This window comes from Python bivittatus, unplaced genomic scaffold (genome assembly GCF_059951505.1).
Source record: "Python bivittatus isolate LINGU-HERP-01145 unplaced genomic scaffold, Pbiv_v1 ctg000850_np1212, whole genome shotgun sequence".
Taxonomy (NCBI): domain Eukaryota; kingdom Metazoa; phylum Chordata; class Lepidosauria; order Squamata; family Pythonidae; genus Python; species Python bivittatus.
In genome coordinates this window covers 11,961,950-11,978,926 of record NW_028277112.1, presented here as the reverse complement: position 1 = coordinate 11,978,926, position 16,977 = coordinate 11,961,950, and the positions used below count along the sequence as shown (strand labels likewise).

The following is a 16,977-nucleotide window of genomic DNA, read 5'->3' as shown; positions in this document are numbered from 1 at the left end:
AAAGATTTTCTGTTCTGAGTGCCAGCAGCTCTATGAGTCAAAGCAAACAGTTCTCAGATGTAGTATATCATTTGCTCAAGAGCCTATAATGCAGGGCAATGTATTTATTCAAAGAACTTTTAAAACTAGTATAACTGCTCATAATATCATTTGGTTTCAATTGTCAGTTTCGATGAAAGAATAAATATCTGAATTTTTACTGCAATGGAAAATGCAATTACATGTACAAGCTCTGATTCTGATACCTATCTATCTGTCTGTCTATCCATCCATCCATCCATTCATCCATGACAATTTTGATTTAGGAAGTGAGCAAAAACAGCCTACAAAAGTTACTTTCATAAGTAACTTTTAATATTTACCAAGAGAAATGGGCAATTAATTATCTGGATTTAGACTCAACTTTAAAACAGGCTTTTTCTTTGGGGGAAAAAAAAGCTTAATCATGACCATAGAAGATGAAGTTAAATCAGCACTCCAGTCATTATCAAGTCAGAAGGCTACAGGAACTGACAGTATACCCCGTAAAATATGGAAAGCAACAGAAGAATCAGTAAAGGATCTAACTAAGCTATGCCAGCAAATCTGGAGAACAACAGATTGGAAGACATCAATCTACATTCCAATACCAAAAAAGGAGACTTAACAGAGCATTCAGACAATATCCTTCATTTCACATGCTAGCAAAATAATGTTTAGGATCATACAACGCAGATTTGAGCCCTATGTGGAAAAAAATATACCAGATGTTCAAACTGGCTTTAGAAAAGGCTGAGGAACACAATACATTATTGTTGGTGTAAAAATAAGTCAATAGTGGCTCACTGATTATAGAGAAGCCTTTGATTGTGACAATCACATCAAGCTGCGGAATGTATTCCAAAAAATAGGAATCCCAGAACATCTCATTGTCCTTATGAGAAACGTATATACAGGTCAGAAAGCCATAGTACAGACATAACAATGTCACAATTTACTAAGATACATACTGACAGCTGCAAGAACAAATTTGGCACACCATTGGAAAAGAGGAACTTGGTCAACGTTATCAGACTGGGAGACTAAAACTGGAGAATATGCAGCAATGATAAAATTGACAGTATATATTAATTTAGTTAAACTTCTATATTAATAGAAGTTTAACTAAATTTAAGCAAGAATGGCTCCCATATATACTACACATTATACAGCAAGGTGAATTTAGACAACTGAAATAAACCCATATTGTTTAAAGTTTAATGTAACGCATATATATCTAGGTTGTGGTCAGTGGTTGGGGAACTAAACAGAAGAGAAGCAGAGAATGTGTTACTAAAAAGTTTTCCCGAAATATTTTATTTATGTTTTATTCCAGCTTAGTTGTTTCTTTTTGTGTTATTCAGTTGTTATTATCTGATTTTTCTAAATTTTTTTTCCTTTGCATTTCATTATTCTGATAATGAGGAAGGAAGGAAGGAAGGAAGGAAGGAAGGAAGGAAGGAAGGAAGGAAGGAAGGAAGGAAGGAAGGAAGGAAGGACGGACAGAATTACTATGTGTTAGCAGTACTGGGCAGCTATTCTGAAGTAGCAGTTCAAATTAAATACACATACTTGGCTCAGGACAAACAAGGTTCCCTTGCCTGCCTCAACCTAACCATCTCAGTATGCTAAAATATAATTTGCTATTGACTCAGAAAGCACCTGCATACAACCTCTCTTTAAAATGATGTCTGGATATTTTTCATAAAATGTGAAGTTGGTAGGTTGTATTCTTTGCTTGTATGATACAGCTGTAAAACTTCTATATGTACATGGCCCTGTCCTGCCTTTGTATCCCAGTTCCAAATCTGCATCATCATTACAAGCTTTCTACCACCCATAAATGCAAATCTAAACTGGAAAGGACAAGTTTCAATTAGCAAATTATCAGACAACACCCTCCATCAAATTATGTTTATTATCAAGACAATTTTGTTTTTGCTTTGTTTAAAGCCTACTCAAAATATTTTTTAAAATTCAAAAACTCATGAAATAACATATTCACTGAAGTCTTATGCCTAAAACAAACACAGCAATACTTTCATCTATTAAACAAGAAAAAGGCAATAGGTACAACTTTTGTTAGTTCTATCACTAGAAATACTTTTAGTGAATGAGAAGTTGGAGCAATTTCATTCCAGGTTTTAGTCATGGTGGGTGTCACCATGTTCAGGCACCCATAGGAGATTAAATAGGCATGCTATATTTTTGTTTGTATTGGAATTTTTTTGGTAAAAATCCAGTTTTTCTGTGCTGCCTGAAATATACTGTTCTGCTGGAACTTGAAAAGGGAAGGGTGAATAACAGATATTAAGTCAATGCCATCTCTGCAGTCAGTAGCTGGAAAAATGAGGAATAAACTCTGGGTTGATATCCATGTTTTTGACTGCATTTTTTTGGTTTCTGAATTTGACCCAGAGTATTATCACTTGTATTACATATCTTTTATAAAGGTTTTATTATTAATTAATGCACAGGTCAGCAAATTTTGCCTGGGCTTAAGAACAGCCTGATTAGTACTTAGAGGGGAGACAAGCAGGGAAATATAGAATTACAAACTTGACTGGGAAAGAGATGAAAACTTCCCAGAAGAAGACAGTGGCAGTTGGCCACCTGGAGTTATATATAAAAAAGAGGTGGGATAATAATAATAATAATAATAATAATAATAATAATAATAAATAATTAATTAATAATGTGCTAAAGCCATGCATTTTTAATATACAGCCTGTTTTCAGCGGTTCATGAAAACATTGCATGACTTCAGCAGTTTCTTGGCTTGAAGAAGGAGAACACCGCCTGCCATTTTTAGTAATAGGCAGCCCGTTTATGAGTTCCGACTTACATACAAATTCGAGTTAAAGACAGACTTAGGAATGGAAATCTTAACCGGGGGCTGCCTGTATAGATAAAAACATCTATCAAAGAATCCAAGCAGCAACTTTTTTTTGTTGATAAGAGCCAAGGGCACGATTGCCCAACACTTATTCAGGGTAGGCAGCAGTCTTATGGAGTTCAGTCTAGGGATTATAAAGAGACCTTTCCTATCTAGCATAGCTACTCTGATTTGGCTAAAGGGTTTCTGAGATAGAGAAGGTCAAGGCCACCAAGAACTGCCATTAATTGTTTTGACAATGCAGGCAGGAGTCAACAAAGTTGCCTTTGCTGAGACAAGACAAAAATATAGCATGTTGGTTTGTGGGATGAGTTCAGTAAAGAATGAAACAGAATAAAAAAGGAGGTAGCGTAGATGAATCTCCAAGAGGTGTAGTCCTCGGGATCTAAAGACAATCCTGGGATAGGGTCAAATGCTTAATAGATTGCTTCAAGTCATTTAGAACTTGGCTTCTTATGAACTGAAGCTGGCAGAGAGGAGATCTTGCCTGGAATAGGCAGTGCCAGTTAGCCTGTAGAAGGCTTATCAGAAATTGTGAGAATGTAGGCACTTCTAGTATCAACTCACAGGCCAAAGAAAGAGGGCTCATGTAGGAATTCACATTGTTTTTCTCAATATTTTATACTTCTGGGCCACCAGCATGGCAATTAGATAAGAGTCTGCTGATACCAGACCACACAAAATAGTAGGAGGAATAGTAAATTTTGTTCTGGTTGATTTAAAAAACTGGACCCAAAGGAAGATATGTACGCAAGAATGCTGATTTATGAGAGCTTGCCATTAACAGTTCTGACAATGCATGCAGGAGTCAACAAAGTTGCCTTTGCTGAGACAAGACAAAAATATAGCATGTTGGTTTGTGGGATGAATCACAGGCCTCAGGGCAATGGGACTGCAGGAAGAGGAAAGGGAAAATGCTAATTAGAAACTACTAACAGCAAACATCTATATAAGTTCTTTTCTCTTTTCCCTTTGGAAGAAAAAAGCAGGTAAAAAAGTTTCAAGAGAATTCTTTTTACAGAAACCACTAGAGTGACAGAAAAAGAACTCCAGTGGTTTTGACAGGCTATTGTTATATATACAAAAGGAAGGGTGGGACTCCCCCCTTTCGAACTCACCTATGAAATATCGGTCAGAGCAGGTGGAATCCCATCAATAAGAGGCACAGAGACCACAAAAAAATTAGGTCTACCTGCTGTGGCTTTCAAGAAAAAAAGCTCTTAGCAGTTTGCAAAATAAATAATCTAAGGCAGGGTGTCCAAAAATAAATAAGCATTAAACACATTTTGGTTTTACCATAAATCAGACTCACAATGAACTGCGTGTTCATTGATCATTTTTTGGTGTACAGAATTTTGGTGTGCATTTTGCTTCTTTGACCAGAAAAGCTGCTGTGATAGGCGATGTGCAGACACAAAATGCATTACTTTAAAATACAGCATAAAGCCCAATAGTAGTGTCTTACAATTTTGACAAATAATTGCAGGCAAAAAATCTGCATTTCTATGTATCTACGACTCTTTGAATAAATATAACTATTCAATAGTTTTTAACAGACAATGCTATGACAGTGTGAGTGTTAGTCAATTTTGTTTTAAATTCTTCATCAATGTTTATGATAGTTCTGTCTGCCCAGTGGTAATATTCTTGTTAAACAATTCCAGAAGGCACTATGCTGTAAAATATTATAACCTAGACACCTGTTAACTTGTTGAATTAAGGAGGTGCCAACAGTGTGCCCACAAGAAGTCCAAAGCACCTTGTCACATTCAATCAATACCTTTTTTACCCAAATGAGTATTTTTATGGAATCACACAGGAAAAGATGCAGCTTGGAACCAATTGGTGGTGGTGCACACCCACACCTACTCCAAATGATATTTTCTGCTTCGTATTTGAAGTACAGCCACATCCCTATTTATAACACATCTATTTTTCTATGTGAACATGAAGGATTTTCTGACAGTGGCCATTTGTCTTGATTTCTAAATTACATTTGAGTGGACCTTAGAATTCCCAAAATGTCTATAGTTATGAAGAAGATTCATTTACAGATGACTTCTGTCATTCAATGTTATTTACATTGCAATTATTTCTCCTCTGCTTTGTTAAATTAGATAGATTAGCACACTGTCATGTAATCTACTCTTCTTGTATGAAATATAGGGGAGGAAAAAGAGTATGACTCTTAAATTTGGCCTTCTCCAAACTACTTTAGCTATGAAAGGTGATGGGATTTGAGGTTTAACTAACTTGGAGGATACCAGAAAGGTACACAAACAATTCAATTATGTATACTTACAGATCATTGTAAATCAGGCCATAAATCTGTGGTAGGTTATGATGATAGATTCCTCGCAGGATAATTAGTAATAGTATCACAACAAGGGCTGGAAGACCCCAACCCAGAAGAAAAAAAATTAGATAACGCCGTTCTGTGTGTTCATCATTCATCACCAGGATATACCAGAAATTAACAGCCTATGGAATAACAGGGAACATTAGATTAATGCACTTAATAGTATTTTACCAACAGTTCTGTAAAAACATTTTTTTAGAAATATACCTGTGGTTACTGCAAACAATCAAGAGAAATCTTCAGCTATCTGCCGAAGAAGCTTTTGCTTTGATTGCATGCACTGAGCAAAGTTCTGGATCAGATCACAATTTTATGCATGTGTAACGCAGGGTAAGAAAAGAGCCACAGTGATTTTGATCAGACAAACAGAAATGGAGTGTTTAATTTTTATCCAATTCACCTGAATTGCAGAATTAGCAATCAATTTGCATAACATGCAAAACAGGTTGTCTGCATTTGGCAAACTGGAATATGCAAACCCTACCCTGAATCACACATAGAATTGCTGATTACATCAGTGCCCATATTATCTATTTGTATAGTGCATTTGGAGAAACTGAAACAATGCCAACTACTTAGCAGCTACTAAAAAAGAGCTCTTCTACTACACACTAAATAATAATAATTAAAAAAAAAAAAGATTTAAAAAGGAACCATCATGGTAAGTTAACCCCAAATCTTTTGAAGATTTCTCTTCTCCTCTCCTAAATGAACCATTTGCAAGCAGGAAGTGTTACGACACATTGACTTTACTCCTAATATATTTAACTTAAAAATGATCTAAAAATTTGTCCAATCCATGCCTCCTGAGAGTTCGACATTTTAGTGATAAATAGGCAATTGTTTAGATGTACCTTGGCAAACATTTCAAAAGGTCAGAGCGGAAATTAATGGCTACACATTTTCTTAATACAATCAGGGAAAAAAATGATGTAGTGGACATTTTAAATAACACGCTGCAAACATGTGTGTGTGTGTGTGCGCGCGCGCACGCGCATATGTATTTATTAGCAGGCTCATCATTTTAATGATCCTATCAGCTTTCTGCTCCCTGCATTCATTTTATATCTATGCTGTTTTCTTTTTGTGACATTAAAAGAACAAAGTGCTAGGTAGAAAGCAGCTTGCTCCATGGCCTTGTAATAAAACTAGGCCATGCTCCAGCTACAGACAGATGAACCCTGGAATTTATTTTTGTCACTCTATTTAGTCAAGGAGCCATGATCCCATTAATTCTACCTCTTAGAACAAGGCTTTTTAGTCATGCAATTTTCTAAGAACTGGTACTGTGTGTCCTTACCCTTGTTTTCTGTAATTGTTTAATCACAGTTACGTATCATCTTATCTCTTATTGCATAAATGATAATACCAACCCAACTGGACCTTGCAAACTTCGGTGTGTGCTTTATTTGCTATTTCCTATGTAATGTCATTTTTTATCTTGATAACTATACATCTCTCATCTTTTGGCATTCTAGAATTGAATAGATCAAATACAAACAGCAGATCTAACTTTAGCAATATTTTCCTGTTGCTATGGTGTAATAATAACCAGTTGTATGGACACAAAAAGGTACAGCTGGTTTCCTAGCTGCTAGATGGAGGAGCTCATACAGAAATTTCCAGTGTGCTGAGAAGTAAATCAGAAATAATTTGCACTTTATTTGAAGCTTATTCAAACATTATTTTCATTTGGGAGATCTGTTTTAGAGTGAAGCTCCCTGCAAGTGTCCTTACAGAATATGGCAGAGGTTTCTTTTTAAAAAAATAAAATAAAATATATAGTTGCAAACAAAGCAATATATGTAGTAAACACTATGAAATACAATGCCTTTTCTGCTCCTTGCCAAAATAGACATCAAAATATTTCAATTTGTGTTGCTTATATGGCCATAGAATTATTTAAAAATTACCTCTCTAGTTCTGCCTTGTTGAACTTTCAACCAACCTTAACCATTTTTTGCTCTAATTTCTTCCACCTCCTATATTCTATGGCAGGTTTTCAGGCATACCAAGCCTTCTTTCTCTTCCCTGCACCTGATCTTAAATAGCTTCTTACTTGAGCCCTTTCAGAATTCTTTACTAATTTGTATTCTCCCTGCTATTTTAAAAGAGAGAACAGAAGTAGGTCCAGGATTGCAAGGACCTAGATCTATTTACAAAATATAAAGCATGTGGTTATTTTATTAAGACTCGTTGTTACAAAATATATGATGCTGACTAATCAATTTTGTTATATCAATTCACCATAAATAATGAACAGAACAGTGCAATACATTTTATCTCTATTTATCACAGATGTTCATACACCTGTTTGCAAAGACTTTGCGTTAGTTTTTTTTAACAACTTAATACAAGATAAATTAATCCACACTATGTGTGCCAATTGGAGAACTAGAGAAAAGCATTAAATAACCTGAGACTTGGAAAGAATTATAACATAGCATTAGCTACAAAGAATTATAAAGGTAAAGACTCTTTCAGGTTGATCTCTGGTTATTACATGGATAAATTCAGCCAGTTTTCTTGAGAACAATATGGAAATAGTTTGGGGATACAGGAGACAGAATGTGGTGCTTCAGAAGTGTTCAGATCCAAAGGCTGCAGTAAATCCAGCACAGGCAACTTCCTTGGATCTGCCAGCTGCTCCTTAAAAAAAAAAGTCCCTTCCGGGTTTTTACAATAGCTCTAGAAGCTCAGGAAAATATGTGTTTCAGTTAAGGAAGCAGCAACAATTTAACACAAGTTAATAGGAAATAAACACTGTGATTACAGCAGGAGCCATTGTATTATACTGGCAACAGCCAGTATGGTACAGTGGCTAAGGTGCTGAACTAGAAACCAGGAGACTGTGAGCTCTAGTCCCTTCTTAGGGATGAAAGCCGGCTGGGCAACTTTGAGCCAGTTGCTCTCTCTCCCAAGGTTGTTGTAGCAATGAAAATAGGAAGGAGGAACATTATGTAGGCCACTTTCAGTTGTAGAAAACAAAGGGGGGAGGAGGAGGAGGAGGAGGAGGAAAGAGGGGGAGAAGAGAATAATAAGAAAACACATTTTTGCTGCTTTTTATAGACCAGAAATCACCACTAAATATGAATATGTGTTGAATGAATGTTAGCCAAAAGCAAAAGGGCAGCAGCGGCATAAATCCAGGAGAAGGCCCGGTGCATACAGGAACTGTACAGAGGCCCTTCATTCATTGCTAGCACACTCTAATGTTCCTTTCTGGAATCAGACCCAAAGCTCTGCACAGCCCTAAAAAGCAGAATTTTTACTAACCTGAATAAGCATCCAGCTGAACTGACAAAGGTAGAGGTAGTGGGTGACTGAACCCAAAGTGGAGCAACTTTCTTCGGAGAGCTGCTGACTTGTGTAAGCTGAAGCCAGAAATGATATCTGGAAGAGAATAATAGCGGCATTAGTTTAAAAATGCATTCCCAGTGATAAGGAAGAAATCAAAGTCACAATTCATTGCATTACAGTATATAAGTCAGACACCCTGCCCCCTATCTCGAATATGCACATATCACACTTTAAACTTTTTTCTTGAATTAAATATTTTACTGCACTTTGGTCTAAATGATTTATACAAACACATGGCTGCTAGATTATCCCTGTTCAGCACTGTAACTCTCAAAGATATACTCTCATTTGTTAAAGTAAAGCTACCAACAAGGATCTTGACAGGATCTCCTAATTCAAACATTTCAAAAAGCAATGTGTTACTCAATAAAAACTTAAATCAGGGTTTCTCAAGCTGTAGGCTGTGACCCTCTGTGGGCTTGTCAGCACATCTGCAGATTTTTTTAGGCTTGCACAGACACTTGTCCAGGAAGAGCAGAACCATGGTCTGACAAGGCTCCAGCTATGCTTGATCTGTTCATGCCACCTGCCACTTCCAATACCTGCTGCATGCTCACTCATGCTGAGCCTTGTTCACAAGCTTTCTCTCCAAGAGTGTTTGGGGTTTCTGTGGGAGGTGGCAGGCAGCTGAGCCAGGACCATGAGGATGAAGGCAGGCCAGGAACAACACTCTCTCCCCTTCTTCTTCCCAGGTCCATCTCCACCATCTCTATCATGCTGGAGCAAAGTGGGCAAGAAAGGCACATTGAGAATGAGCCAGTGGGCTGTCTAGTGTCAGTGTCTGGGGCTCTGATTGTTCAATTTCTTCTACTTATGCCAACTGAAACCACTGTTAATAGTCTGGCTGTCTGGGAGGGGTTGAAACAACAGTGGCAGTTTCCTCATTCACCATAAAGGGAGGAATGAGGAAAAGCCCCCAAAGGCAGACAGGGTAGAGCATCACACCAATGCTAAGTTGGCAGCAGCACGTTCCCACTTATAGTACACATGAATTGCCTAGGCTGTGTGCCTCACTTTGGGGCTCCTTGGTAAAAGATGAGTCAGGAAGAGGAATAAGGAGCACTGCACTTTGGTTTTCCCCCCCTCCCCATTTCACACCTGGATTTTGAAGGAACAAGGCCATCATATGAAAGAGTCCCTTCTTCATCAAAAGAAAAGAAATAAGAATTTACAGACTAAGAAACTTGGGGCACACTACCAAGCAGAGTATCCTCCAGCCTGGGCTCAAGGAAAGGGTGAGCTGGGTCTGACTTGGTGAAAGGAAAGGAACCCAGTGTAGCTTTGAGGTTTTCCAAGGACACGGTGTTCAGATGGGAAAATTATTCTTGCAAGGCAAAAGCTTGGAAGAGTCTATTTGGGGCCATCCTTGGTGTCAGGCTTCATCCTATAGGCACTAATTTACTACTTCGGAAAGCACAATAGAAATCCAGGAATTATAGATTAATATTATTTATAGAATTAAAGAATTCAGCAATGCATTACTGTGATTGGAGAATAAGCCCAATGCATAGAAAAATGTTCCAGCCTTCTTACATTTTGCTTTCCTTCCCATCATATATAACAGACTACTTATCCCCCTCTTTTGACAAGATTGGTCTGTATTCTCTGTCCTTTTAACCATCAGATTTAACAAGTTGCTTTTTACTGACTGTGTGAGAGCTAACTGTTATGTTTGGGGCTAAAGAGGCAGAAGGATTGAGCTGCAACATCCTGGTTGCAGTTCCTGTCAAAGGCCCAGAGAGGGGATCAGAAATGCTATGCTCATTCACTTTTGCATCTAATAGCAAAATGCTTCAAAGTATGATCAGAGGTGTATTTAATGGAAAAACATTCCAAGATTTATACTACTATGGAAAAAGCATTTTCCCTTCTTTTTGGCTTGAATTAAAAATATATGTTGAAGAAAATGTTGAAATCTGAAAGCTCATCTCTTACGTATAAAGAACATTTTGAGGTCTTGAAAGTAATATTCCAAGACTGGGAATTTTAAATTGCAATCTCATTCTTATATAAAATAGTAATTCGGATTCTGTTAATTCAGATTCTCCTCCTATAAATTATTCCTTACCTCCAGGCATTAAAATGAATATGTCAAGCTACATGAAAGAGAGTAAAAGCTTCTCAATCTACTTTCCTGGTGATAAAATTTCAGTTCTAAAGCCTTCTTGCCAGAGAGACTCAGTCTGAATTTCTACTAAATATGCAGAGCTGACTTATACAATGGGAGATGGATATGTGATCCGTATTAGATCACAAATATCTCTTGTGATTGGCAACAGATCCTTAAGTTCCCAGGTAAAGACTTTCTCAACTCCTGCTAAATGGGTTTCTTGAAAAGAGACAATGGGATATTCTCTCATTCCCCATCCTGTATTTTGTATTTTTGTCATTGGAAAATGTTCGGAAATCTTTGGAAATGGTAGGAAAGTAAAATAAGCAAACAACTCTATTAGTTAAGGACCCAACATTGGTGAGTTAGACGTTTTCAGATACTGTAGATCTGTCTTCATTGCTTTTATTTCACTTTGATTATTTAGAGTTAAAATAAATTCTATCTAAAGAGAGAGAAATACCAGCATGTGTATACAGTACTATTGTTACAATACAGTGATGTTGGTTTTGGAATATTTTTAAGATTGTATGATTTTGTATTGTACTTCATAAATTTGGCTTATTAAAACAGAGCTCCTTAAAGCTTCTGTTTCACTTAACAATGGCTTCAAATATAGCAGGAGTATCACTACTTTGCTAGTAACTCTAATAATAGAAAATACATTTTTTAAAACAGCTGGTATTAATCTTTTGCTGTTTCTTTCAGAAAACTTTAAAACAAACTACCAAAAACACTGAAGAACTTGACAATGATCCCTTTCTTAAAATTCAGCAGAATTTTAAATTGTTACAATTTAAGCACATATAACAACAATGAACAGAAGTTTATTTTCTTGATTGATTTTTTTTTGGGGGGTGAAGTCATGACCAGATATTCACTTGGTGCATATGCATGTCTTCTGGGGATGCATTTGGCTGTGGTTGGAAGATCTTTAGAATAACAGTCTAGCATAACAAGCCATTCCTATGAGAGCTAGAAGAGCACAAGTAGGGAACAAGTAGAAGTGTTTTACCTTCCACCATACTGGGAGCCATTGAATGGTATAATAATAATAATAATAATAACAACAACAACCCCCAGTGAGGCACTACCTTGATGTGGTTGTGGGGCTTGCGTGCTGCTGAGCTGTAGATGATTTGGGCATGGGGGCTTATTGTTCCAGCTATTAGGCTGGCTTGCAAATCATCTGATTGTAAATATAAATCTTCAGAATAAAATGAACAGGAAATCCAAACCTTTCTGCTCATATGTGATTTAACCATTCACGGAAGATAATGTAGTTTCCACGCTACCAATTTATAGGGTCATCCAGCCATCACTGTGATGATAAACACATTTCATTATTGAGGATAGGCATTATATCATGACAGGATAAGGATAAGAGCCGACTATGTTTACTTCCATCATGTTGTCTTATTGCTGTTTTGCAACTAATGTACATACATAGGCACAGACATTAATACGGTGATCCAAATTATATTGATTTGAAAGTAATTTTCCTTTAGTCATTATCCATTAGGTCATACTATAAATTAGAAGTATGGAAATACTATTTATAAATACAGTAAATAAATGAAGAAAATAAAGCTTAACAATAAATGTAGGAAAATAATGTAATAAGAAATGGTACTGTATTTTCTGGAGTTAAAGCAGGAGTAATTTTAACTTACAATTTTAATACTTGAAGGTTATCAAATTCTATAATTATAGCCTAAGAAAAAACTGACAATCCCATAACGCTTTAATAAGCAAATTTGTAGCTGTACACTTGAAACTCCACAATCAGAACCAAGCAAGATTCTCTCAGTGCAAGCAGTCTGCAAACCATCAAGATACCTTTCACATCTTTAAATTTTACAAAATATATTTAAACACTTTGTTAAAATCAAAGAAAATGACTTTCAAATCATTATTGTTTGGATCAGGGTATTAACGTCTGTGCCTATGTATGTATGTTAGTTGCAAAACAGCAATAATACAACATGATGGAAATAAACACAGTCTGCTCTTATCCTTAGGTGACAACAGGAGGATGTTTATGGCATCTCTTTTCTCAACTCAAAGTTTACTTCATAAACTTCTTTTTCTTTTTTCTTTCTCCCCCACCCACCACCAATTTCTATTTTCCAGCTTGGCCATGTGGTTCATTTCTTTACTCTGTAGAAATCTAATCTCTACAGATTTATAAGACATTTGTAATTTAGGATACCAATGCTGTGTAATAAAAATATATAAACTACATGATAGGATTTCAACTACTTGTATTTGAAATACATGAACTGAACAAATTGGGACGATTTGGTGTTCAGGTGTATTTATTTTCGTGGGTATAAAGAAAATAATACATCCTCCCAGAAATCTAACTTTCTGAATAGCATTTCCTACAAGATATACCAAAAATAAGGAAAACTAGGAAAAAAGCAAGGATTTAACAAGGAGAGATGCAGAAAATAGCAACTGGAGGAACATTTGTTAGTGAACCAACATAACCTTGCAAGACTCAAATACTATAGTCATGAAAAGCTAATGAGTTTGATCATTTTTAAGCTTAAGATAGAAACCTTTATTATATAACAAAATAATTTAATGTACTTGCAGCTGTTTATCAATTTTGTACTCAGCTCTAGATGTACAATGTAAGCAATCATACGTTTATTAATGTTAACATTTCAGAAACCATAGTTAATACTGATATGATCTTTTTTCATTATCTTTAATCACCTAAATCATCATAGTGTTAATAATCTGTAGTATTATATAAATATCATTGTACCCAAATAATATAATGTATAACTTGCATCATAATATACCATATTAAAAGTAAAAAGAAAAACTAATGAGTTTGACCATTTTTACCACTTGGTTTGATACTGTGAAAATGAAGCTAGTTTGCCCTGACCTATGCACTTCTTTCATAATTTATAAAGCAGCAGTGGCAGCAAGAACAATGTACGTGTCTTATATAACTCTGACATTTTCCAGTTTCTTAAAAGAACAGTTGTTTACATAATGTGTTAGAAGGGTGTACCCTTTCTGTTCTTCGTTGGCAATGAAGATGTTTTTACAGTTAGATGTGAAGGATTGAATACATTGTTTACGTACTCATACATTCCAGCAATTTGGCTGTAAACAACAATTAAGATGAATAACCTGAAGACAAACCTAGACTTTAAATCTGCTCTTCTCATTTAAAAATGCTGACAAAGAGGAACTAGATTGTCAAGTAATTCTATGTAATACACACTTCTTTCTTTAAGATGCTTGATTCAAAGCATCTAATTTCAAGAAGTCAAGAAGGAACATGCAAAATTTGCTGCCTGGCACACTGGTGTTCATATGACCCTTGGCAAAAGAACAAATATGTCTGCAGGGAAAGTACAGTGAGCCACAGGGACTCAGACCATGTTTTAGTTTAAGAGTATGAAACAGCAGGAGTTAAGGAAAGTAACTTGTAGGCAAGCATACATGACGGCTAGTAGGGTGCTTTTGATTTACTGAGTAGGCTGGCTTAAAAAAATGTTGTATCCACCTTCAGAAGGTGAGGTACCAGGAAATAACTACCAAGAAATGGGAAGGGCTCTCTTCTATATGTTTCTCTACAAAAATCATTCTACTAAGCTCTGTAGAGCTTATACATTGGTAAATGTAACTTGGATTACACACAATCAGTACAGCCTTAAATTTTTCCTTCAAATAATTCACCTTTGATTGAGAGAGCTATCACAGAGAATATGATAATGGAGGCAAATTATTTTCACATCATATTTCTTTTCTTTTCTTTTTTGAGGAGAGTGTGTCTTACATTCATGGTTTTTCTTTTTTGAGCACCTATAGTAGAAAAGTCCCATCAAATTTTGAGGGATTTACTTATAAGTACACATATGGTACTCATAATCATACTGTAAGTCAGGAAATTAGTGGCCTGGAAATTCCCTTATATAGGTTTAAATGCTGTTGAATCTGATAAAGACATTCCCATTCCCTTCGAAACCACTAGATATAGGATAAGAATTAATATGAAATTATTATTAGTCCATTTCATCAACAAAATCTAAAAATGCTACCTCATGAAAACATCATAAATGTATAATCTAGCAGACTGTTAATATTTGACATCAATTGTAAAAATCCATAAAATAATAAAAATTATCCTAAATGGCCTTATGATGGGAAGGGCTTTGTACTACTTTCTAAAACACTGCAGATTTAGACTAAATTCAAACTCCTTCTGACCTATTCCAGAAAGTTGAAATAAGTATCCATCTTTGATTTAGCCAAATTAACTACTGAGGGTTTAAACATGTTTGATTATCAATTAAACCATCAATTATCATGGATTCAAATGCTTCAACAGATAAAACCATACCCTAGCATCTGGAACCCTCTAGATGTGCCAGGACTTCAGTGATTCCCTACATTTCCAACCAGCATTGACATACTGTATTTGCTGAGAAATCTGGGATTTTTATTTTTATTTCCTACTGTATCTGGAAATGGGGGGCTGGGGGTGGGGCTGACCTAGGGCTTTTTTTTAAAGCTCTGACCAGAATTCGACTTGGAAAGCAATTATATCGCCTCTTAATTGTATCTTGTATAGCTAAACTTATCCAGATCCTTTAACAGTTCCTCATAGAGTTGACCTTTACCGACTTGTCTGTCTTCCTCTGAAATCACTCCAATTTGTCACTGCCCTTTTTGCACTGTGGTGCCCAGGACTGGACACAGTACTCTAAATGGGTTCTGGTGAGGCCTGAGCACAGTGAAACAATTACTTCCAATGATCTAGACTCTATGGTCCTGTTAATGCACCCCAAAATGAATTGTCTTTTTGGCAGCTGCAATGTAATGCTGGCTCATGTTGTGGTTGAAAAGATCCCTTTCATCTTTTTTTCTCCACCAATTCTTCTTTTCCTCCACCTGCACCATACCACTTATACCATAGATTGCAACCAGATTCTAAGTATGCTCTTATTGAAATCATATTTATTCGCATCAACATTCCAAGTAAATGTGTTCAATCCAGCTGTCAGACTTATAGAATTAATTATCTACGTCAATAGATTAGAAGCCATTTGACTTTGGCCACATAAAAACAATTTTCTAAACAGAGGTTAATGTTAGACTTGCAACATCATTGTTTAATCAATAAGAATCCATCCAGCATTGCAAAGATTCTTAAGTAAATTGAAAATAGACTCCCTTGTTTGTCACTAAATGATCAAATGAACACAAAATGATGTACAAGATGAGAGTTTAATAACAAGCCAGGAAGATCATCAGTCACAATTGCATTTAAGCAACTATATTTAAGATCTAGTTTTCTCATGGTTTAAGTATACTTGATGCTGAATTGCTAAAGGCATCATGAAGAATTGTGCGAGGCTTGTTTTTATGTTGCTTGCTAGTCAGCATGAGGGGGGCTTTTAGGATTCTAACACACGAAGAAGAGGTTTACCTTTTTCTTTCCAAAAGAAATTATTTCCCTCATGCTGCTAGTAACCTTAAGCAAAAGGCTAACATTGATACCAAATCTGTCCACCCACATACCTCCTATTAAATGACTGCTAATGGAACAGTAATGCTGCAGTCTTATATGCAATTCATGTGAAGAAACAGCAGTAAAATCAATGGAGTTAAACTACAGGATTGTATTGTTAATGTAATTTGACCATACATGGGACAAAGAGATATGTTCAATATTACTGGGGAATATGAAAGTTATTATTTATTGTAACTGAGTAGTTTGCATTGCTGTTTGCAAGTTGGAAGTACCATATTGCTATATAAAATGTATGAAAAGGGTTTTTCATTTTATGTCATTCAGGAGGCATTGCTTAGCCTTAAGAATGTGTAAGTCTCACTCTGCTTGGACATACTGCTTATTTTATATAGTGGTGTTAAGGAAGTGAAAGCCTAGCGGTCAGAGTATTGGGCTAAGCCTGGGACATCCAATTTCATTTGCCATTTACCCCTTTGCAACTAACTTACCATAAGAGTTTTCCTATGAATATAAAATTGGGGGAAGGGCAGGTCATATAAAATATGCATGGTGCCTTGTGCTTTTGAAGAAAACATGTGATGTAATTTAAATAAGCAAATTCATAATAAAGTCTAGATGCCTTACATAATTCTCATTTTATTTTTTGGCACCAGAAATATTTCTACTGAATATTTCTGTGCAGCTCAATAGTAGGTGTCCACACAAAATAGAAAATGTGTGTTGTTTTTGAG

At 35.9% G+C, this 16,977-nt stretch overlaps 1 protein-coding gene across 1 annotated transcript in view; it reads right to left on the bottom strand.

Annotated features, from left to right (window-relative positions):
- The window catches only part of ADGRV1 (adhesion G protein-coupled receptor V1), a 275,296-nt gene that overhangs the window by 53,507 nt on the left and 204,812 nt on the right, over window positions 1-16,977 (bottom strand). Inside the window, exons 84-85 of the mRNA XM_088130185.1 lie at window positions 8,550-8,666; window positions 5,217-5,395 (exon numbers count right to left, since the gene is read on the bottom strand). Coding sequence (XP_087986311.1) covers window positions 5,217-5,395; window positions 8,550-8,666 — 296 coding nt within the window. The remainder of the gene's footprint in view (window positions 1-5,216; window positions 5,396-8,549; window positions 8,667-16,977) is intronic.